The sequence below is a fragment of the Pseudorasbora parva genome, chromosome 1, assembly GCF_024679245.1.
Source record: "Pseudorasbora parva isolate DD20220531a chromosome 1, ASM2467924v1, whole genome shotgun sequence".
Classification (NCBI taxonomy): domain Eukaryota; kingdom Metazoa; phylum Chordata; class Actinopteri; order Cypriniformes; family Gobionidae; genus Pseudorasbora; species Pseudorasbora parva.
This window is the reverse complement of record NC_090172.1, coordinates 26,482,021-26,507,200: the sequence shown is the minus strand read 5'-3', so window position 1 is coordinate 26,507,200 and position 25,180 is coordinate 26,482,021. Positions and strand designations below refer to the sequence as shown.

The window sequence follows — 25,180 nt, the reverse complement described above, 5'->3', positions numbered from 1 at the left end:
ATATACAGCAATGCGTGTTTTTTTACGGTCTGGTGCCCACATATGGTTAAGGCAATAGTGCGTTTCTAAACCTCCCCAGCAGCACTGCACGTTTGTACGTTTAAAAGTAATAGCTGTTTTCAATAAGATATATTTGAAAACGTGCAATAACATCGAAGGTTTAAAAAAAAAACCTGTAATATGCTTCAAAGAGCTCATGAGAAAATAATACATTTCAACCGGTTCTTTGGAAAGAACTTCAAAAGAACCGATTCGCATAAATGAGTCGTTTCAACACTATTGTTTATTGAACTACACATCATGAATCCACAAGAGGGTGCTCTTTAACAAATCAAGCCCTTATGAGAAAACAAGCAATATTGTCTCCAGCAAAAAGGCTGCGATAATACTGTGAATCACAGTCACCATTTAATAGCAGACCCCTAGTGAATATGTAATAAAAGTTTAATACTGATTAAGACAAATTAATTTCTATAATGTTTTCCGTCTCAATCAATAGGAGAAATGATTCCCAATGCAGGATCCTACCCAGATAAAGTACATATAACAATACAATAATCACAATCTAAAAAAAATATCAGGATGTATTTTGTCATTCCTAAGTACAGTATACTGAGAAATTGCTGAATTGTTCTTTGTCCTATGAAAGGGCAGATGTGGAAATCAGCTCCAGGTTTGTTATCCTTGTGTCTCAGTTTTGTGTGATCATCCCTAGAGTCCAAATGGACGTCACAACTGTGGACAGAACATAATATGTATATAAGAACATTCACATTGCCTTTACAACTCAGTTTCAATCTAGAGGGTGCTTCTTTACAAACCTTACTTAAGTACAGAAAAAAAGTACTCATACAGTATAAGATTTTAAGTCACGTTTTTAGCACAGTATTGATTTCATCTCGTTTTGGATCCAGGAAAAAAGTTCCTATTAAAGCATATTTTTGTTTATATAAAAAAGGGGGATAGAGAGAGAGAGAGTCAGCAAAAAGTCTTGCGATGTTTCAAGGGGTCCTCAGTCTTGTTTGAACTGGGTTGCAGTTAACCATCCATCTCCAATTTCGAGTTCTCAGTGGCGCCGTCCTCAAGGACCTTGGAAGGAGTAAGAGGTTCCAGTTGCGAGTCTGCATTCACAGACTCCATTCCATCAGTTTTAAGAAGAAAATCAGAGGGAGTTATGCCACCTTCATCTGGGAGGGCAGAAACGGGGCTGGCAGGAGCTTCAGAGGGTGAGTGAGGTGAAAGGCTTTTGGGTGATTCCTCCTCTGATACGTCGAGCGTGGCCCCTATTGTGTCATCCTTCACCTCTTCTGGGTCACTTTTTTCAGCTCCACGAACCTCTGACCCATCCTCCGTTGTGTTGTCTTTGTTAGGAATAGCTTGTACATCACTGATCTCAATTGGTTCCGTTTCATCTCCAACTTCAGTCTCCGATTTAATGGGAAGGAGTTCGGAGTCATCGTGGGTTTCCAGTGACCTGAATTATGAAGATTATTATGCAAGAACAACAGAAAAGCAAAGGAACATGAACAGAGTGACACAATGCTCCATTAATAATAATTATGAGCTGGAATATTACATGACCGATATACAATAATATTACTATCAGTTTGTTTAGTTACAATAAAATAAATACAATAAAAAATGATTTAAGGATCAATGTAAGATTTTAAGTTGTGATTTTTCATGAGTTAGCCCCTACATTTTTATTACTGCAATGCATATGTAGTTTTTTTTATTTTTATAATGTTGATATGACTAAATGAAAGCAATTTTTAATACATTGATTTCAAGCAGGCATTAAAACACTAATGTACTAGCATTCTAACATCCTTTTTTCCCCCTCTGGATTACAGTACTGAATATTAGTTTTTTGTTGTATTATTGTAATGAGAACTGGAGGCAAGCTAATTATTTTCTTTTTTTATTTTGGAAGGAAAAATGTTAATGACAAAATTCATTAAATTAAGCCAAGCACTCAATTAACCGACATGAGTAGCAAACCTGTAAATAAGATGATTAAATAAAATGTCAAATTACGTGAGCAAGGGATTCTTCTGTTTGAAGTGGATTCTTTTCAATTAGAAAGAATCCGGGAAAAAAAGGAAAAAAAAGTAAATACAAATATTCTCCCACTTCCCTTTCATAGTGACTCAGAAGCATTTCTCTGTGGTCCACATTAACAAGACTGTGTTCTTCAGCTTTAATTAATGGCAAAACTCCTATTTTAATTTAAGCAAGGTCTCCCGTATACCACTTAATAGTCATCCCATTTACACTAATGAAAAAATAAGAGATCATTTTTTATAATAAATGATATTCCCAAACAATTCATAGGTCAGGAGGTCTGCATTAATATCCCCGTTTCATCAGAAAAGGTAATTTGTCTCAATCAGGCAAGCTACACTTCCCAGTCTATTTTTACTTGCCTCTTTTCACAGCTCTAACCTCTACTTTTAACAAAAATACAAATAAGCATATGGTGTCATTGTACACCAATACATCATGCGTTTAACAATTAGAGCACATCAGAACATTGAGAATAACACTGCTAACTTTTTTTAAACAAACACAAGCTTTAAAAATAAAACCAACAAATACTTGATCATTTAAACAACTTTCTCACCTTTTTATTTCTGATCCTCCATTGGTAACTTTAAAGAAAGGAAAATAGTATGCAAGTAAGACAATCTGACATTCCAAAGAGAAAACCAATATTCCCGCAGTTGAGAATCACGCATCCTACCTGGTTCCATGATGACCTGGCAGGAGTGGTTTGGCCTGCAGAGCAAATGTTCGGTCATCTGGTCAGCGCCAGAGGCGTCTGCCAGAAAGTCACACTTAAGACACACCAGCGTTAGACTCCTGGAGAAAAAACAAACAAAACCTTTTCACATTTTGCACGTTCACATACAGCAAACAGTGATATAATAGATCACAACTCACCGCAACCCATGTGGAGTCTTCCTCGCTTTGCCAAAACGTACTTTTGAACTGCTGTGAAACCTGCAGATGAGAAGGTAAAGATCTGCTAAAGATCTGATCACATTCATTTGGAACATTTCATTCATCCATATTTTTCCCTTACCTGACCATATGCTGTCTGAAGGCCTTCTGGCAACTTGATCTAAACTTGCATATAGTGCATTTCAGAGATAAAGGATAGTGAGCGTAAGGGTCCATAACCACAGTTAGACACTCAACACACTTATTTCCTCCACTTGGAAGTCTGTAAAGAATAAATACTCATTAATATTCTTTTTAGCATATAGGCTGTGACTCTTAATTTTAGTATAACACACTTATTCTTCATTGGTATGGTAGGGTATGTGCACGTGTGCGCGTACATTTTATCTTCAGCATAGTGTGCATGTACACATTTACATAAAAATAGCCAGATTTTTTTTAATCATGCATTTAATCTAATCTTGCACGTGCCTTCATTTTTTTGCATTCATTAGTTGGTTGGTCTTTCAGACCATTGTTTCACAAGAAATGGAAGAGACTGAACAGCGTTGTTGTTGCTTGTGGTGACGAGAGATAGCCGTAAAAATTATACACATAAGGCTGTGTTTGGCTGTACATATATGGGTAGTTGACAAATAAGCAGTAAAAAATGCTTTTTTTGTCTACTACTTTTAAAGAAAAAAAAATATATATATATATTATATAGTGTGAAGTCTGATGTTTGAGAAAATATAAGTGGTCACTAACTTTTTTTGAAATGTGTCCTATGGTGTGACATAGAAAGCATTAAGAATATAGGGGTGTCGCACAACAGAAATGAACGCTTTTATGGTGGTTCCAAAAAAGTTGAATATGTCTTCTTTCTGAGACAAAATCTTATGTGCACATCATGGACTTCACAGTAACATGACTTTGAATAGGATCCTTTAACTAATTAAACTTGTCATGGAATTGCCCAATTTAAAATCAGGATATGGTGTCACAACAGAGAACATGGTTTTCCGTGACAAAATGTATCAAGTTTCTACACTTTTAGAAATGTATTAGAAATAAAATATAGTAATTTGCTAAAATAGAGACCTGTAAAATTATGCCTGAGGTATTTATTCACATTTTAAGCTTTTCTTTTTAATTTATATATTTTTTTAAAATTGAGAACCATGCTTGAGATAGTCATACTATTTGACAATTTTGAGATTTGGCTAAAATGTAATGAATAAATAAATAAAATAAAATTCATTCCCTTAACTAAGACGAGTTGATACATACTTCTCTCATCTCAGTGAGTGCACAATCTCTCTGACACACGGTGACATTCTGATAACATTTAGCTTAGCCCACTAAGCCCAGTTCATTCACTATGGAACCAAACAGAGATCAAGTTAGAAGTGACCAAACACCTCCACGTTTCCCCTATTTAAATAGTTACACGAATAGTTAAACGACCTAGTATGGTGACAAAATAAAATGTGGCGCTTCTCTACGCGGGTTTAAAAGGAGAACTATAATGTATGGCGGATTAGCACTTCTGAGAGTACTTTGACTCCGTGCAGTAAAAAGTCACGGCTGAAAAATCCTCTCCTCCTATTGACGGAAAAGAGAGAGGGAGGTGTGAGGGAGGATTTTTCAGCCGTGACTTTTAACAGCTAGCAAAATAAAGTCAAAGTACTCTCAGAAGTGCTATTCCACCATACATTATAGTTCTCCTTTTTAATCCGCTTAGAAAAGCGCCACGTTTTATTTTACGTCACTTGATCATTCAATTATTCGTGTAACTGTATTTAAACAGGGAAAACGTGGAGATGTTTTGTAGCTTCTAACTTGATGTCTGTTTGGTACCATGGTGAATGAACTGGGCTTAGTGGGCTAAACTAAATGCTATCAGAATGTCACCACGCGTCAGAGAGATTAAGAGCACGCACTGAGACAAGAGAGGTATGTATCAACTCATCTTAGTTAAGGGAATAACAGTTTAATATGAAAAAGCATCCCTTTGACAGGTCCATGCATGACAAAGAAATGTTTAACCATTTACTGCATTTTTAAAATGATAACAAAACTAATTATATTCATTTTTATCTGTGTGACAGTGAAAATGCTCGTCAACAACCCATATATGCTTAGCGTTTGTGTCAAAACTGAAGTATACTTTGGGCTTAAGTATCCTCACCTCAAACGTTTGAGCTCATTATTGTGGATGGTTCGGTTAGAGCCGAATTGGTTTGCGGTCTTTGCCCTTCCTCCATTTAAGTTTGGTTTGGTTGTGTTTGCTGGTGTTCTGACAGGTTGTTTTGCCGTTTCAGGACTTGTGGGTATGATGTAGGATTTGCTTGAAGCATCGGAACACATTGGTGCACCAGAAACTGAGGCCCGAATTGTGACCTAAAAAGAAAATAATGAGAGTGACTAATAAAAAGTATTTTATTTATATATATATATATATATATATATATATATATATATATATATATATATATATATATATATATATATATATATATAGTTACATAGTTTATATATATATATATATATATATATATATATATATATATATATATATATATATATATATATATATATATATATATATATATATATATATATATATATATATATAGTTAATATTATATAGTATAGAATATATAGTTATTCAACATTCAATTTTAAAAGATTTGGTTTGAAGAAAACCTTGGTTCCTGGAGGCAATCCCTCAAGGTTTCTTGGCTTCCTATAGGTTCGATGGAAGTGTGTTTTATGTTCCACTTTTTCCTTGTAGGTGAGGAAATTTAATCTGCACTTTCCACATCTTTGAATCCCCTTTTTCTAGAAAATACAATAAAAGAACAAAGAATATATACAACGTTAAGTGAGAAGTTACATTGACCAGTTAAATTGTCAAATTCAATTTGGATGTGATTTGAAGTGATTTATTGCAGCAACAAAAACTATTTAATGTTTAAAAAAAATATAACAGAATTTTCTAAATTGGTGGAAGAATGCGGATTAGAGACGTGTCTGCAAAGTTAAACTTGAGTTTATGGCATTTATAGGGCCTGAATATAATCACAATCTATATATATATATACACATACATATACACACATACATATATATATATAGTGTGTGATTATATTCAGACCCTATAAATGCCATAAACTCAAGTTTAACTTTGCAGACACGTCTCTAATCCGCATCACTCCACCACCACGTGCACTATTGTTTTGGTTACAAATCTTGCTCTTGGCCGACACGTCTCTAGATTGCTGTTGCCAGGGAAAAGCCCATAAAGAATTACCAGGGAAGGTGAATAGAGGAAGCCGCCACTGTCAGCCTGTTATATATTGCACCAAGGTGTTCAGCAGACAACCAAATCAATCCAACCTTAGAGTGAGAGCCAATGGGGCAGCACACAAATGAGTTGCACATTGTGCTGACTTCAGATCAGTAAAGTCTCAAGCTCCAAATCCACAGACATAGAGATGATGTCTTGTCCAAGAGCATATCAAAAAGACTGTTTGGTTTTTAAGTTATTAAACAAAGAGGCGGCAATACAATAATTTCCATATCCATACAAAACGTTAATAGAAACACGCATGAGGGTATACACTCACTTGATGTCTCATGTAGTGTTGCATGTACATATGGCCACTGCGAAGGACTTTCAGGCAAAAGGGACAAAGCAGGTCTTTAGTGTTTTCATGAACTGTACGGAAATGGTTATCCACATCAGAGAAGAAGGAGGACCTGTAGTTACAAACCTTCAAGAGAGCAAAAACAAGGTGAGAACCAAATATTCAAAATACCAATTACATAGAGCAATGATGAAGCTTTACCTGACAGGCATAGGGCATCTCTCCAGGTTTGTGATTGTCCCTCATGTGCTCTAGAAGCACTTGCTCCGTCTCGAAAGCCAATTCACATATTTTACAGTTAGCTGGGGAAAGAAAAGATAACATTACACTTAAAATATATCAAAACAATCAACTTCTTCCCCTCTGGTGAAACACTCATTCCAATTACACCATCAATAACTATTTTAACATGACCTAAAGTCCTTTAGGAAAGGTCCTACTTAAACTTGAAAAATGTAATTTTGATGTGATGTGTGTTCAAGTGATTTGTCAGTAGTTTTTTGTCTACTTTGTTAGTGCAAAATAATACATTTGGTGTGAAATTGATGCTTTATGTATTTTATCACTCTCATTAAGCCACAGGGAATAGTGGAGAAATATAATTTTGTAGCACAAGTGTTAGCTAAAGTACTGCCTTCTCTTATATTGCCAGGCTGGCCCAAAGTTTTTAATAATCATTTTAATGAGAACAGCGAAGTCCAACTACAATTACAACACAGAGGAATGCTATCAAAAGACTTACTGTAAGTGTTGTGACTTACTGGTGGACTCAAAGGGACTGTGGGCACTCTCTATGTGACACTGCAGTTGAAAGGGAGTTGAATACTGCCTGTAACAGTGCTGGCATGTAGTGTGACTCTCCCAGCTCTCACTGTTCTGCTTCTCCAACTCCAGGTGGTGTTTCATGTGGTTCATGAACCTGAGTGAGAGGGGAAAGGATGGCATTACAAAGAAAGAACAAGCAAAAAGGAAGTGAAGAGGTCCATATAAAGAAATCCTACTAGCTGATTTTCCGCTGTGGCCTTCATTTACACAGCCAATAAAAAAAATCAGAGGGCCACATCTCTCATTGGGTGGGTGTCATTAACAGCCCTAGTGACAAACTCCCTGCTAAATTATTGGCCTTGTCAACCCTGACAACTTCTGACACATTTAAAAGGATCACTCACAATTGAGATGACCTACACATTTTGCTCAGATGCAAAGTCAAATACCACCAACAAAATGTTTGTTTGTGCAGCAGTCTAAAATGATTTTGGCAAGTTTTAATTAAGTCTGTTCAGCTGTCTTCCATTCTTATTCTAAGTGTGCGAGCAGAGATACAAAAAAAGAAGAAAAACACCTATGTGACAATCGCAACCAAAATTAAGGTTTTCCAAATGGGCTTGCAGGATGCCTCAAGAGACAGTAAGAGTGAGAAGGCATTGGGTACACCTGTAACCTGTGACATTAAATGCCACTCTTTAAGGTAAATGCCCTGCTCCACAAACAGCTGTTGTCTGGTGAGAACCAAGTCAAGTCTGACACAATCGGGACCGCCGTTGACAAAGGTGTGATGACTAAAACAGGAAAGTCTTTGATGTGCAAGGAAGTGAATGTCAAACAGTTGTACAACATTCAAGCAGGTAAACCACTGCAAAGTGTCTGCTCTCTTAAGAGTGCCGTTTCCTTTTGCTTTTTTAAAAACAACCAAAAATAGACCCATAACATCCTCCAAGAATCATGCCATTTCAGATGTTCCAACTGAAGTTCTCATCCTATTTTTGAAAAGGGTCATACTTCAGCTTTGTCTACAGATTATACTGGATTTACATGATACAAATGAGCAGTGCATGAACTACCCACTCATCATAAACCGTAATTCATCAAAAACGTCTGAAGGGAAGAGAAAAATGCCAAAGTTAAAGTAGCTAATGTTTAGCATCCATTGGGAATACAAAATAAAACTCATGCACAGTTAAATATAATTAGCCAAATTACAAACACACTATTAAAAGTCACCTTTGAACAGTGCGAGGCCTGTGCGCGTGTACGCAAGAAGCATTTGAGCTCCCAAGGGTTTTCGAGAGACAAATTAGCAAATATTCTACTTAAAGTTCACATTCTAACTGTGCGTAATAGCCATTATAATACCAGCAATTATACTGCGCTGCTTCTTTGTTTAATGATGTGTTGTTCAGGCTGCCTCTATTCACTCTGCCTCACCTACCATTGGCGCCCTGACGTTGAGCGGCCAATTTTTCAGTCAGAGCGTTCTGCAACCTCAGCTCCCCTAATAGGGATTTTTATGCGGCTGAACTGTGACCCCTGCTGCCAGAACTTGGGGTGCGCTGCAAACGTGCCTCCCCATTAAAAGGAGCTTACTGAGGCTTTTCTCACGCCGAGGCTGAGTAAAGTTATTTAATCACAAGAACAGTTCTTATAGCAGCCAAACTACCTTCCATTATTCATCTGGGGCCCCTAGAGGGAACGGGGGTCTGATAATGTCATCCATCTGAGTGGGAATCCAGTGATGGGGTCTGAGAATGGCTGATTCCCCCAGTCTCAGTCTCTCTCTCCCTCTCCCTGGGCTCTTGTAGCTAATGACTCTCATGAGCAATGTTCCCTCTAAGCAGTATGAGTCAATGCTGCTCCCGCGCAGACGAAAACAATTATACAAAGAAATCCGATTTTAAAAACGTATGGATTTCTTGAAACGTTTTCATCTGTGACAAATTAAATATCATCTACCGGGACTAAGGTCTATAAAGGTTCAACTATCCCAGCACTGGACTTGGCCACTGACTGATTACAGATGGTGCTTCAGTAACAAGTAATATTCAAACAAATACCTGATATTGTTCTTGAGCATTTTTAAACAGCTGTTGCACTTGAAGGTGGTGTTGGACTTAAACTTAGAAATCAGAGATGAATCCCCTTCACATTTCCCATAGTAGAAATCTGAAACCAGCATAATCAGTTTGCCTTTTTCAATCTCATTGACTTTCGGTAAGATGGCTTGTTTGTCGGGCTTCGATGTTGAGGGGAACACAGAATCCAACAATTCAGGGCAGCACATCTGAAGAAAATGAGGAGAACAAGAGTGTCATAACATCTCAATACTGGATTTAGTGTTGGGTGTAAATGCATTACTAAGAAATTCATTACTGTAATTTGATGTCAAGCAACTACTGTTAAGCTTCTGTCAATCACATTTAATGAGCTTTATGTGTGTGCATTAATGATTTTTATATGTGAATAAAATACCAAATGAATACCACTCTTCATAATATATCTCTCTTCAGAATACATGGATTAAACTGCTCGATTTATATAGATTACTTTTACAATGTCTTTTTGAAGCTTGAAATTGACGATTAAATGGCCTTAGTTTAAATAGATAAGAATATTAAAAATATCTTTATTTGTGTTCTGGAGATAAACAAATGTCTTATGGGTTTGGAATGTGAAGACAATTTTATTTTTGGGCGAACTGTCATAATTGGTTATGCTAATATCCAGCGCTGCTCGCTTTAACTCAATAAAGCTGTTGTTAATACAGGAAACAAAAAAAGATAGTAAACAAAACTGTTAGGGGTTAACACTAACCTTCATATGACTTTTTAAAAACTGAAAGGCAAACACACTTTGACACCTGGGACATTTCTTTGTCACGGAGAAATCATTTTCTCCAACTGTCAAAGAAGGGGGAAAAAGATTAAAAGAAGAACAGATTGTTGCTTCTGGAAACCCTGCAATACATAATGGACAAAAAGCTATCCATGTCAAGCTTACCTCCTTTGGACACACTGTCGTTTGTGTCATTAATCATTGTGCCATTATCTGTGGGTCATAAAAAATAAATGTCTGATCAAGCCTCTATGCTCAAAAAAATAAAAAATAAAAGAAAGTCAGTCACACACACCTCTCTAAAAAACAACAACAAAAAAAGGCCTTTGGAGTTATTGATTTTTTTTTTTTAAATTGTAGCCAAGTGTATGGATAACAAACAGATCCAATTTTGTCGTTACATTTAATTGCAGTGGCTTAATCATCCAAAAATGATGGTTGGTGGATGGTAAAACCTTATTTACAAACTTTCACTTTGGTAAATAATACACTTACCAAGAAAATAGGTTTAGTATTACATAAGTGGATACACTGAATCAGCTAGGACATTAGAAACAAACTTTTTACAGTCTCATTCCAACACACAGGCTTACCTCTGCTGTTCATATTTTGCAGGGATGAAGGTTTTTGTTTAACTAGTGTTGGGGCGATGCCTTGTGTGTTTTGAAAGACTGAAGTAGTGTGGGATTGAGAAGAAAGGTTAGCCGGGGCTTGTACGTTGGACAAGGTAACTACATTGTCCTGAATGAGCTGCACTTGAGGCCTGTGAATGACCCCTGGCTTTGGTGCAGCAGTGACCTGTGGAACTATCTGCTGACCTGCTGCTTGGGAAACAAACACAAATTAAGAATGATCACATTCCAAATAACGCATTAGTATTCATCAAAAAATCCTGAATGTACCAGTTACCACAAAAAAATATTAAGCAGCACAACGGTTTTCAACATTGATAAGAAGTGTTTTTTCATCAGGAAATCAGCAATTATGCTGAACATTCAGCTTTGCGTCACAAGATTACATCTTAATACATATTCAAATAGAAACATTCCCACAGCAAGCCTTAGCTGCTCAATTCAGATTGAAACTGATATCTTTGTGTGGCTGTTCATGTTTTTAAATGGAGCCAATATCACATTCAAGGTCAGATACTCTTTTCAAAAGCATTAAAAGGTTATTTCACTCAAAAATGAAAATTATTTAATTAATTACTCACCCTCATGTCGTTGGACACCCGTAACACCTTCGTTCATCTTCGGAACACATATGAAGATATTTTTGTTGAATGCTGATGGCTGAGAAAGGCTTCAGAAAGGCCTCCATTGGCATTCAGTACATTTCCACTGACCCACTCACAAGACCCATAAAAGGCACTAAAGACTTCCTTACAAAGTCCATCTCACTACAGTGGCTGTACAATAATTTTACAATGCAACGAAAATAGTTATTGTGCACACAAAAATTTAAATAACTTTATCCACTAAGTTATTGACGTGAACTCGACACATGCGCGAGAATATGACGCAGCTCCACCGTTCGAATACATGACCCAGAAGAGGAGGAGCGCCGCTATCGCGTGAGTTCACGTCAGAGACCTACACGGAAGACAATATCTTGGCAGATAAAGTCATTATTTTGCGTACAAAAACTATTCTCGTCGCTTGGTAAAATTACACTGTAGTGAGATGGACTTTGTAAGGAAGTCTTTAGTGCCTTTTATGGGTCTTGTTAGTGGATCAGTTGGAATGTACTGAATGCCAATGGAGGCCTCTCTGAAGCCTTTCTCAGCCATCAGCTTTCAAAAAAAAAAAAAAAAAAAAAACTTAATTTGTGTTCCGAAGATGAACGAAGCTGTTTCGGTTGTCCAACGACATGAGGGTGAGTAATTAATGAAATAATTTTCATTTTTGGGTGAACTAACCTTTGGGTGAATTACAATTCTGTCATAATTTACCCATAAGACTTTCGTATAAATATTCTTATAAATATATGAACATTCATTAACACACACATCAGTTATGGTAAACAGAAGCTTAAGCATTATTCCATTAATGTTAATCAAACAATCTTTCATTGCTCTTGACCAACCCTCTACACACACCATGGGAAAATAATTGTCATTGGCTAGTACTAGGACGGTAGAGTTTCGATTCTCTGCCCGAGCCCGAGCCCGAGCCCGAACCTGACCCGAACCAACCCACGGGCCGGGTCGGGCTGAGATTTCCCTGCACTACCCTCGGGTCGGGTAGGGCCGTGATCAAGCGTTTGTTTTTTTAATCATTAGCCTACTTTACTAGTCTAATTGGGTGGGCAGAAAGCTATGCTATAATCAGAAATTATATATATTTATTTAGCAAAGTAAGAACTAATACAACAACTAAGAAACAAATGTGTAGGCTACAAAGTTGCACAAGTCAGGATTAGTGTAAAAATGCGTGTTAAACTCACAGCTCGAGCAGTGATGGAGCGCAGCATTATAAACAGAAACGCTCTGTGTCAAGAGCTGCTCGCGTGAACACTGCACTTTGCTTAATTAAATATCCTTGAATCGTTTTGTTTAAAAGTGGTCATTTCAAGCTTTCTATACGCATATTTCTCATGTCTGTGAGGCGAGTAGCTGCTGAGTTTCGGTTTATTTATGAGACGCACTCCAGTTCATGAGCAATGAAAGCCATCACTCCCACGACTTCACCTCACGATTATAGCCTGCTATTTGCTTTTTATTTATTAAATCCAGGCAATTGGCCTAAGAAACCTTTTTTTAAAATTAAGATACAATTTAAACAAAACGAAATAAATGCTTTCTACAAAACAAAACTTAATATTAAACTAAATATAACCACCAAAATCTTTTCTGACCCACTCGCATCTTTTCACTCATCATAATCAGATGAAATGTAAAAATAATATTATAATATTTAAACATAAATATGAAGGAAAAAACACATTGTTTAATGGCTACAACAAAGTAAGCTACAGATAAATGTCTGAGCTGGATTTGAGCAAACATCAGTTTACCGGTGAGCAGTTCTTAAGCGCGCGCCTGCGGATTATTGAGCGGAGTCAAGTCAGCTTTATTTATAGCCTATAGCGCTTTTACAATGATGATTGTTTCAAAGCAGCTTCAAAGTGTTAAACATGAAAATATTGCAACAAAATGTTATTCGGCTGTACAGTCGCTGTGGAGAAAACTGAAAACTAAATGTAGTTTTATCATGAGCCTCACCAGTCCGCTTCGCTGCGCTTTGCTCATTACAGGCTCGTTCTCGTCAAAACGCCCACGTATTGAACAATGGGCGGGTTTAAATCGGGCTCGGGCTCATAATTACAGTTAATGTGTCCGGCCGGGCCGGGCTCGGACACAACGTTCACGGGCTCGGATAGGGTCGGGCTTGATTTTTTGAGCCCGATCTAACCTCTATGGGACGGTTACCGTTTTACCGCAATACCGCGGTCACGTGATGCCTACCGCGGGTCTGAGATCGTCACCGTCATCACCGCAAAAATAAATAAATAAAAGTTTTACATTCCAGCCTTCATATTTTTTGCTAGAAAACTAGCATGTTCACTTTATCGTGTTTTTTTTTATTTGTATAAAAATATTTCATTTTTTACTTAAAACCTACATTTTGTTATTTTACTAACCCGAATAAGGACTCATCCGCGCTAGTTTGCACGTGAGAGGAAAGTTTTGCTTGTTTCCACTTAGGAGGAGTTGTGCACTTTTTATTTTAATATCTCCTTTCATACTATTTTCTACTTAATTAAAACTATAATTTTGAACTATAATATTGACCCAGTGTTTTATTATGTGAACGCGTTTTTACATGATTTTTACCTCAGGGGTGAAGCACAAAGCTTTTACAAGGGAAATACATTTGTAGATGTTACATCGCAGCCATGAAAACAGGTTATTATTATTAATATTGCTATTACTATTGCTGTTGTCACCTTCTTCATACCCCATTTTATTTCCTTATTTATACACATATATTTTTTGGTTATGTCTGTTGTACTTCCCTACATGATTGTTTATTCATACATTAACACTCCCACACCAGTTACACGCACAAACACACACACACACACACACACACACACACACACACACACACACACACACACACACATCATACTGGCATGTTATGTTTTGTTGGCCCTTGTATTTGTATTTTGCATCTTACTTCTCTTTTGTAAATATTGTACTTGTCTGTTTGCATAATAAAAAAAAATAAATAAATAAAAAAAAGAAAACAGGCTATGGATTTATGCCGAATGAGAGAGGGAGGCTGAGCCCAATTTAAGATTTGCCAGCTTTTTAATTCTGTTTTGAAATCTGGTCGTCGTGATATTTCGATTTCCGTGCATTTTAACAATAGGCCTAACGTTAGCCCATTTTATCCCACGGGACACCTCGTTTCTTTTCCCAAATCTTCACTCGTGGCACACTCATTTTTGCAGGGAATTATAAACGTTTCTTCCTTTCGTTTTTGTCTATTACACCCATTCACATTTTTTACTGTGGTAAAGTAGAAAAACACTGTAGGACGAAATATTATTTAACACAGTTTGTGCTTGTTATTAGACTTGAGGCGCGTCAAGTTTGTTTGAATAGCGCCGTTCACGTGCACCCAGCGGTTTTACTTTCATTTTCTCTAGCAGAGAATAATCAAACATAGCCTAAATGTCTTGACCCTGTGGAAGATAAAATTCACTCTTCAGACGTTTTACAACAAGTGTTGCTTTGCAACATCAGGAGAAAACATGAGGACGAAGATATTCGAGCAGGAGTCCAGCTCGTGTCCCACATTCATCTCAAAGCGCCGAGCGGCATGACGCATCTTTGCGAGGGCAATAGGCTATAAAACAAATATTTTTTAAACAGATATTTAATTTTCTTATATTCTTAAGATTACCATTATTTACTTATAATCATTTAAATGTTTTACAGGCTGTAGCCTGTGTTGTTTCACTGACGGAAAATAAACACGCATGCTTATGGATGTTTGTGAGTTTATTATTGTAAAATGTATAAAAAATATATATATATCTGGAATACAGTACAGTATTTAAAATATCATATATGCATTAGTTATACTCTCAATTTAATTTACAGAGCAAACTATAGAAAAAGATTAATGTGTGTGTTTGGCACTCACAACAAGACTCGCAAGTGGGGGCGCAGCGCCACGCCTGTTGCACGTCTTTTTTTTTTTTTATATCACGGGTTTAAAAGCGGTTTACCGCTGTACCGCTGGAATTTCTTGCTTTTCAACCGCGGAAAAAAAAATCCATACCGTCCCAGCCCTAGCTTGTACATTTTTTTGTTTACTCACCAAACTGATATATATATATATATATATATATATACATACATACAAATAAATAGTTAAGAAATCATATTTTGTGATTTCTGGATTTTTTTAAAATAAATTATGTCTCTCACAGTGGACATGCACCTATGATGACAATTTCAGACCCCTCCATGATTTCTAAGTGGGAGAACTTTCAAAATAGCAGGGTGTTCAAATATTTTATTTTAAGGGATAAAATATTATTTTAAGGGATGCACCGACACCAGTAATCAGGTGTCGGTCCGATACTGTGCTCAAGTACCCGTAAAAATACCCCGATACAACCGCACCGGATACCACTTTAACGCACCTTCGGATGCGGAGCTGCGCGGAGAGTTACATTTGCCGTGCACACCGCCAATTGCAAAGCACTTTCAACGCGCGCGACTGCGATGACTTCATTTTTGCCACTAACCTTCTCACTAGTGCAGAGCATAGAGGTGTGGATGCGGCGGCGAGTGCTTAAACTTGAACGTTCACTAAAGCAACATCAGCCATTATAGACATATTGATTCAAATCAACGTCAATGGACAGCACAGGACTAATACGTCAAACCTAATAGCCTATATCATAAACAGATTTCCTCAAATAAATGTTAGTCCACAATGAACCACGACAACTACTCATATATTACCATGGCAACTACCGTGTCCGGGATGAACAACTTCTCGTGTATGCAAAATAGCTGCACACATGACGGACGGCAAAAATCACAAAAAGCTTGTCGTTAACTTAATTGTTATACTATTGACATACCGTATGAAAATTTTATGTAAGCTTTCACAATCCTCCCTCACCTTCGTGGACATTTATCTGAAGCCGTCTCACCAGAAAAAAACAATGAATGCAAAGCCTGAGGTAAAATTTAATGATTTTGTTTTGCTGCGGATTCACTTTTTAGAATAATATATTAATTTCAAGATATAACATTAACACAACGGTGATTTAAACATAGTCTTTGTAAAATATATTATATTGCATGTGTGTGTGTGTGTGAGAGTACACAGTACACAAGTCAAGTCTCTGGGCTCGAGTCCAAGTCAGGTCCCAAGTCTCAAGTCTCTGGGCTCGGGCTCGAGTTCAAGTCAAGTCTCAAGTCTCTGGGCTCGGGCTCGAGTTCAAGTCAGGTCCCAAGTCTCAAGTCTCTGGGCTCGGGCTCGAGTTCAAGTCAGGTCCCAAGTCTCAAGTCTCTGGGCTCGGGCTCGAGTTCAAGTCAGGTCCCAAGTCTCAAGTCTCTGGGCTTGGGCTCAAGTATAAGTCAAGTCTCAAGTCTCTGGGCTCGGGCACGAGTTCAAGTCAAGTCTCAAGTCTCTGGGCTCGGGCTCGAGTTCAAGTCAGGTCCCAAGTCTCAAGTCTCTGGGCTCGGGCTCGAGTTCAAGTCAGGTCCCAAGTCTCAAGTCTCTGGGCTCGGGCTCAAGTATAAGTCAAGTCTCAAGTCTCTGGGCTCGGGCACGAGTTCAAGTCAAGTCTCAAGTCTCTGGGCTCGGGCTCGAGTTCAAGTCAGGTCCCAAGTCTCAAGTCTCTGGGCTCGGGCTCGAGGTCAAGTCAGGTCCCAAGTCTCAAGTCTCTGGGCTCGGGCTCGAGTTCAAGTCAGGTCCCAAGTCTCAAGTCTCAGGGCTCGGGCTCGAGTTCAAGTCAAGTCTCAAGTCTCAGGGCTCGGGCTCGAGTTCAAGTCAAGACTCAAGTCTCAGGGCTCGGGCTCGAGTTCAAGTCAAGACTCAAGTCTCAGGGCTTGGGCTCGAGTTCAAGTCAAGTCTCAAGTCTCAGGGCTCGGGCTCGAGTTCAAGTCAAGACTCAAGTCTCAGGGCTCGGGCTCGAGTTCAAGTCAAGTCTCAAGTCTCTGGGCTCGGGCTCGAGTTCAAGTCAAGTCTCAAGTCTCAGGGCTCGGGCTCGGGCTCAAGTATAAGTCAAGTCTCAAGTCTCTGGGCTCGGGCACGAGTTCAAGTCAAGTCTCAAGTCTCAAGTCTCTGGGCTCGGGCTCGAGTTCAAGTCAGGTCCCAAGTCTCAAGTCTCTGGGCTCGGGCTCGAGGTCAAGTCAGGTCCCAAGTCTCAAGTCTCTGGGCTCGGGCTCGGGCTCGAGTTCAAGTCAGGTCCCAAGTCTCAAGTCTCAGGGCTCGGGCTCGAGTTCAAGTCAAGTCTCAAGTCTCAGGGCTCGGGCTCGAGTTCAAGTCAAGTCTCAAGTCTCAGGGCTCGGGCTCGAGTTCAAGTCAAGTCTCAAGTCTCTGGGCTCGGGCTCGAGTTCAAGTCAAGTCTCAAGTCTCAGGGCTCGGGCTCGAGTTCAAGTCAAGTTTCAAAAGTCTCTTTATTATAAGCAGCCAGTTTTTACACTGGCATTTTAGTTCAGAACAGGGCACAGTTCTTATGAAAAATTGGTCATGTGAAAGCTGTCATGCGGAACTGTAAGAGCTCCACCACCACAACATACTTGGAGGAGATCCATAGTCCACGAGTAGGAATATAGTGCAGCCCCTTTAAGAGATACGATTTTCCCCTATTGAACTGCTGGTATTTTGTGTGCGTGCATGCCGAACTGTGCCGCGAATCACACAAACAGTGAGAGAAACACGGACTCGGGAGCGCTCTTGTTCCTGCGTAACCTGCGTATTCATTTTGGCCGATTGTAATGTATTTAGTTCATTAAAACACATATACTGTAAGTGGTGTGATGGTGTTAATGATTGACCTCGAATATGAGTGAGTGACCTTCAGTGTATACGTGCTCAGAGAATGTGCTCGGTGAAAAAAAACAACAACAAAAAAAACACACTTTTCTTTCGAACTGGAGTCTAATAAAAGTTAAGCACAATATATGGTAGCTTATGTAGGCTTTAACTGCACTTGTTTCAGAGTAATGTTATTGTTAACCCTTTTCTTTCCCTATTAAAGGTGGGGTTAGTCTTATTTCAAAACCGTTTTAGAAAAAGGACACGGGCCGAGTGGAATAACAAACTTGTAGCCAATCAGCAGGTAAGGGGCGTGTCTACTATTGATGGTGGGAAGATCTCTCGCTCTGTGCACGTCATTATTCAAAACACACGAGTCACACATGACGGACATTAGCTGAGAACTAGCCTAATATATGCTGGTTGAATATGCTCGTGTGTCATGTTCGATTGTTAGTCCATTTGCGATCGTATTGTGTCTCACTTCAGCGATGATAAAGACCCGTTGATTTCCACACCGTATGGAGCATCTAACTCTCATCACTGTGTGCTTCAAGCATCAGCTCACAAAATGTCTCCAACAAGTAAGATACTATACTCCTAATATATGTTTGCTTACTCTTTTCATGATCTATATAACCCTTATCCGGTCATAATTGTAATATATCATTAGCTGGACTGTCGGCTTGTGTTCTATAGACTTGTTCATGAGAACAGTTTGTGATTTTGTGATCGCTATAACTTTAATCTTGTCATAATTGTAATATGTCGTTAGCTGGACTGTGTGTTTGTGTACTATCGAGTTGTTCATGAGAACGGTTTGTGTTTTTGTGATGGAAGGGATGACTTTTTCATTGAATATTCAACCTGGATTAGATACACAGAGATTGTGCCATAGCCGTTGATGCCTCTGGGTTTACGTATGTGTGGAGCGGTGCTATCAAAATAGGGGCGAGACCCTTTTGAGGGTAGAGGCGTGTTTGTTTTGGTGATTTGAAATGACAACAGCGGCAACCAGATAGCACTTACCCCACCTTTAATGTTTGCTACTGCTGCATTACATCTATGGCTGATCTCAATTTCTTAAACTACGGGCCACAGATCAAACAGAAAATGCATGCTGCGTTAATTGCGCGTTAATAAAATAACTGCCGTTAAAAATAATATGCATTAATTCTGACATCCCTACAAAAAATAAACATTGTTCACGTGTCCCGCAGCTCGAGTCCGAAGTCTTTCGAGGATGAGTCTGTGTGCACTCCACTCGAGTCCGAGTCTCAAACTCGAGTCCCCATCTCTGATATATATTTATTTGTACTTGGACTGAAAAAAAAGTGGCATCGGTGCATCCCTACTTATTTTCCTCACTATAATATATTATATATATATATATATATATATATATATATATATATATATATATATATATATATATATATATATATATATATATATATATATCAGGGCTTGACATTAATGCTTGTCCGGGACAAGTGGATTTTTTGAAGGGACAAGTAAAAAAGAATTGGACTTGCCCGACGGACAAGAGTCTGATTAAAACAACAAATAACTAGCAAATCACCAAAATGCACAAATTATTGTGCATTAATTTAGTGTAAGTGGCGATCGATAGTGGTGGATAATAATATACGATGAACTGACGATAACAAGGTCGCGCTGTTGATAGTCGTGCAGCCTCTTGAGGAGAAATTACAACACTAGAGCATTTAAGCTATTTCCTGAATACCATCACGACTGAAAAGTCACTTACATTTGAGATGCAATATTGAGTGTTTTTGTTTGATTTTAGCAGCGAAAATCGTTCACACACAGCAGAACCGTAACGTGTCTCACAGCAACAAGTGTGTTACTGACCGATTCAGTGTTTGAATGAACGACTCAATAGCTGACTCATTAAGACGGGCACCTGCTGCCACCTACTGAGGTTTAGTTTCATGTTAACACATACTTTCTAACATTTCTTATGTGTCTATTCAAAACTACAAATCTCAAAACATTATTTAATGCAGTTGTAATTTTTCAGTGTAAATTATTTTATTTTATTGTTAACAGCTAGCCTGGATGCCAGCCGAACTTAGCCCCGCCCACAACATTTTTAGGTCGGGCAGTTCGGTCTGGCCTTGCGCCATAGAGGAGTAATTATGCCCGAACAGAAACTGTTCGGACCAATGAAATCATCAGGGTGGGTTTTAGACGATGATGGACAGATGATAAAAAGTAGCGTAATCATCCACATCATCAAAGGGGCTCGAGTTATATTTTTTCGAATCCTGAACGGAGAGCTTGTTTGTATATGCATTCACCTTCACAATTTCTCTCAGAAATGATGATCATGTTGGGTAATTACTCTGTGTATCATTAAATTATTTTATTTTTTTACAACACCGGCAAAGATTGTGTATTCCAGCCTGATACCAGCGCACGTGCAGAGAGGGTTGCCAAGTTTTTACAACAAAACCCGCCAACTACTAGCCCTGAAAAATTGCTTCTCTGGGGGAAAAATGGTGTTTGGGGGGTAAAATGTGTTATTTTGGCAAGGATGCCTGCTAAAATTCGCACTCATGGGTCTATATATTACATAGTAGTCGCTTCAACCCGCGTACATAGAAAAACAACCCGCGGGGGGGGGGGGGGGGGGGGGGAACGCAGACTTGGCAACACAGTGCAGTTGAACTATGTTGACATTTGACAATGCGTCGCTTCGTTGCTCTGATTGGTTGTAGGTCTGTCCAACTGATCTCTTTCCTGGTTCGGTTGAAACACGCCCCATAACCACAGCCCAATGGAGCAGTTTCAGACTCATATTCTGACTGGAATTGAGTATGACCACATCAGGCTAGTTAACAGCCTTTATAGTGTCTTAATTTAATGTATTGATCAAATTTAACAATATACAATTAAACCTGAAGCATAGCCTATATTTAATACGATTGGGGGGAAATGCCCTTTATACAAGGTAAAAAAAAAATCACAAATTTGAAATGATTCAATAAAAAAATAAAAATGCAAAAATATGCAGATTTAAAAATGTCAAAGCAGATTGAACACTGGTAAGAATATTGCTTCAGAATAAATTATAGTTACAACACACACACACACACACAAAATTAAAAAAATATCGAACTATTTTCCGGACAAGCAAATGTTTTACTCGGATAAGTGAATGAACGAGTTAAGGATGAGTCACGATTTTCCAATATTCGTTTACTTGATTTAATTCTAGAATATCGAATAGGTGGTGCAATTATCGACCTGTATATACATTACCTGTATCTGTTTTCGGTGCTGATGCTTTCATTTTAGGCTTCTCTTTTTTTATATTTTATACATTTATTAGTTAAAAGAAACTGAGAAATGATGCGCTGGTGGTGGAAACAACACGAGACCACGCGACTGTCAAGACGAGCTTGTTCAGAGTCCGTGCCAGCAGCAACGCACGTTCCGTCAGCGCAACTGCAAGAGTTATGGCCTTTTTCGTTTTCTCTGATCAGATATCTATTCGATTGTGAAAAGATAAGGAGTAAATGTCTGTTTGAGCATGAGCTAATGAATTAAATTCAGCTCATTTCCGTTCCTTTCGTTGATGTGAACTCTGTTAAATGTGCATATAGCGCGGGAATTGAAGATCGGATTTATATTCATTTTTGCAGAGAGGTGTAAGGAAAAGCACCCTTCATGTTTTTATTTTATTTTTTATTTAGTTTATTTGTAGATTGTATAGGACGTTTCGTTTGCGAGTGCAGTTGCGAGCAGCATCAGCCCATGCCTCAACATGTCAAACACACACACTGGTTACTTTTCTTCCTGAACAAGTGCGCACCCGAGTGTTGCTCACACACACTCTACACTTTCATGCTATACACCGGTAACTTGGGGCAATGACAAATAATGTCACGTTTCAGCATGTTACAATAGTTATATGGCTTGAGTTAATATTTCCTATTCCCTAATGATATTTTATATATATACACACACTAGATTACTTACTACTATACTACTTCTACTACTAATAACAATACAACGCACAAAGGATTGAGGAGCTGCTGGGTTCATGAATATTAATCACATTGTCAGTGTTCAATCGAATTGATTTGCTTAAATCAAAACAATGAAGGTAACAGATAACACCAGCCAATGAGATTGCCGTTTGTGCATTAGTCCCGCCCACTACTGGAGAAACCAGCAAATCTTCTGCTTGTTCTTAAAAATGTAATAAATCCAAATGAACTCTGTTGTTTTGACAGGAAAATACAACAAAGAATATGGTTTACATGTAGCGCATTGATTCTGCGTGGTATTTAAGACTCTAAGGAGTTTCACACTACAGTTTCCATTACGTCAAATACAGGTACGCACACATCAATTGTGCCGAACTGAAATAGACTAAGCAAGAAAAAATATATCCATGCTAAAATTATTCTTAGCCTCTAACACACACAGAGGAGCAAAATCTAAAATTAAGGTTGAACAACTGTATTCACATGGACTATTTTTAACAATGTTTTTAGTACCTTTCTGGACCTTGAAACTGGCAATAAAATAGATGTCTATGGAGGGATCAGAGCTCTCGGATTTAATCAAAAATCTTAATCTGTATTTCGAAGACGAAAGACGGTCTTACGGGTTGGAAAATACGTGGGTGAGTACTTAATGAATTTTCATTTTTTTGTGAACTAACCCTTTAAGTTTTTCAGGTCTATTTCATGTCTTAGTTCTACTGTAGCATTTAATTACAAGTGCCTAAAGATTAGGTCTATTTGTTCTCATTTAATGTTTATAAAGGCTAGTATTAGTTTTTTGTTGTTGTTAAATTTAAATTGTCGACAAGACTGATAGAAAGTGGTAAGCAATTTCGAATGGTATAAAACAAGTCCCCCCAAACAAGTTCCTGTCACCACACTTAGTAGTGTGGAATAAACAACTACAAAGACACATTTATACCTGGCAAAACAGTGATAGTGGTTCCTGGTGGATACTGTGACCCCAAAGAGCTGATGAACGAGGTGTTGCTGTTGAGATTCTGTGGTGACGCCACAATGTAACCCTGTTGAAGTGATAATGATTATATGACAACGAAGAGATTTAAATTAATAAAGAAATATTCAGTACTAGCCTGATCAAACAGCCTAGGCTATGAAAACACATCAACAAATTGAAATTCATGAATGATTATTAATAGTTGGTCAAATGTAACTTAAGTAGGCGAAAGCAACTCAATGCAACTTAATGCTAAGTTGTGCTTAGCATTTGTTCAGCACAAATCACTGATTTACATTACAGATTTTACCTGGGAAAAGTAAAAAAGCAGCAGATTGTTACCTGGTTGTTAATGATGATGGGTTGAGGGGCTGCTGGAGGTCCTAGAGTTGCATTGATAGGGATGAGGATAGGGTTGCCTCCTGATGTGGCTGAACCTCTGACCATGAGTGTAGGACCTGTAGCCACCCTAGCGGGGTTTGGCGAGGCTTGGGGAGTCTTTTGTGATGATGCCAACATCGAGGGGTTTTGAACCGGGACATTCCGCTGGTTCGGTTGGTTAACGGCACCTGAAGATCATAAGAAACAAAATGATCAACGTCTTAAGGACTAGACCAAAACAGAGGTGTCAGAATGTCAAAAACTGAGCTTCACCTGGTCTTGTACTAGCTGCAGGCTTGGAGCTACAGATTTCACCGACAAATATCGGTTCATCATCATCGTCATCATCATCCAGATCTATTAGATTGATTTCTGGTATTGCCTTCTGCCACGGCTCCAACTCCTCCTCTTCGCATTCCATAAACAGCTCAGACATCTGAGAACAAACAAAGATATGTTATGTGGTTAACGCAATCACATCAACTACGTTACCGACAATTACATCCCAAATATCAGCACAATTACACAATTATAATATAGCTCACCAAAATACTTGAGTTTACAGTAATACTAAGATACTACAAAGGCACTGAAATTAGTTAAAAACAATGTATCTTTGCCGCGAACAGGACATAGACTTTGGTAGTCTAAATTTAATTCATGGGAAGTTTAGAAGCCTAACTATAGTGGTGCAGGCACGAGACTATAATCGACTGTTACTGCGGATACAGACCGGCTAAAATGCTAATTCAGATTACATACATTTTACTCCCTTATATTACTTGTAATCAAAGTGCATGCAAGAAAGAAGTGCAGAAATGCTAAGAATTTAAAGACGTTCACACACACAGACTTTCTATTTAGCACATTATTCAGAAATCTATTAGCAAGCAGATCGGCTGCCTGGATGCTAACAGGCTAAAAGCAAGAAAAATAGCAAGCGGCTGCAAAGAGAAACGGCAAAGCACGCAGGGAATGCTCACTGGGTTTATTATGGTATCACGTAAGCAAACATTGCATATCAAAAAACGAAACTCAACCTTACCTTTTAAAATTTCGAAATATTTACAAACATCAGTATTGATTCAGACAGACACGCTCAGCCTCACAGCGGCATGAAGCGCGGAGGCTCATGGGAAACCAGAGAGGCTATTGTTGAGAAAAAAAGAGTGTGTTCACGGTTCTTACAGAACCAAGAACCTTTTCACCTCTTCGAAATGTCTGAGTTTAAAAAAACATTAAATATACAGAACATGAAGTAATCGTGTGCTGAGAAGGAAAGAAACTAATTATAACTAATGCATGAATGAGTCAGACGACGAAAACTAGGCCAAAACAAAGACAAACGCCGTCTACATTGCAGAACATGATAGATTTCAAGACTTACAGCGCGATACGTTATACTAAATATACATCAAATTTCGAAATGTTTCAAGAAAACTAATGGATGTTACCTTAAAAACAATCAATAGCGTCAGCGATGTGACTAATTATCCTGTAGTTTGGAGAATTGTGATTAAACCATAAATATAACAATTAACTTATGTAAGAGTTTAATTTGGCAAGCAGTAACTTTAACGG

General features: G+C 38.3%; 1 protein-coding gene across 3 annotated transcripts; it reads right to left on the bottom strand.

Moving 5' to 3' along the window:
- Window positions 1-265: 265 nt before the first annotated feature.
- Window positions 266-25,180, bottom strand: znf280d (zinc finger protein 280D). 3 transcript variants are annotated; one of them, XM_067437412.1, is made up of 19 exons: window positions 25,054-25,069; window positions 24,645-24,748; window positions 23,873-24,035; window positions 23,561-23,787; window positions 23,183-23,285; window positions 10,799-11,029; window positions 10,371-10,418; window positions 10,185-10,270; window positions 9,428-9,654; window positions 7,358-7,515; window positions 6,798-6,898; window positions 6,576-6,722; window positions 5,653-5,787; window positions 5,135-5,346; window positions 3,086-3,226; window positions 2,944-3,003; window positions 2,744-2,862; window positions 2,624-2,651; window positions 266-1,474 (listed from the first exon to the last, which is right to left on the bottom strand). In XM_067437412.1, the coding sequence occupies exons 3-19, from the start codon at window positions 24,033-24,035 to the stop codon at window positions 1,039-1,041; spliced, it is 2,622 nt and encodes an 873-aa protein (XP_067293513.1). In that variant the 5' UTR covers window positions 24,645-24,748; window positions 25,054-25,069; the 3' UTR covers window positions 266-1,038. The 3 variants fall into 3 exon arrangements, with proteins under 3 accessions (XP_067293513.1, XP_067293514.1, XP_067293515.1); XM_067437413.1 differs by lacking the exon at window positions 24,645-24,748 and having other exon boundaries at window positions 25,054-25,180; XM_067437414.1 differs by lacking the exon at window positions 25,054-25,069 and having other exon boundaries at window positions 10,799-11,026.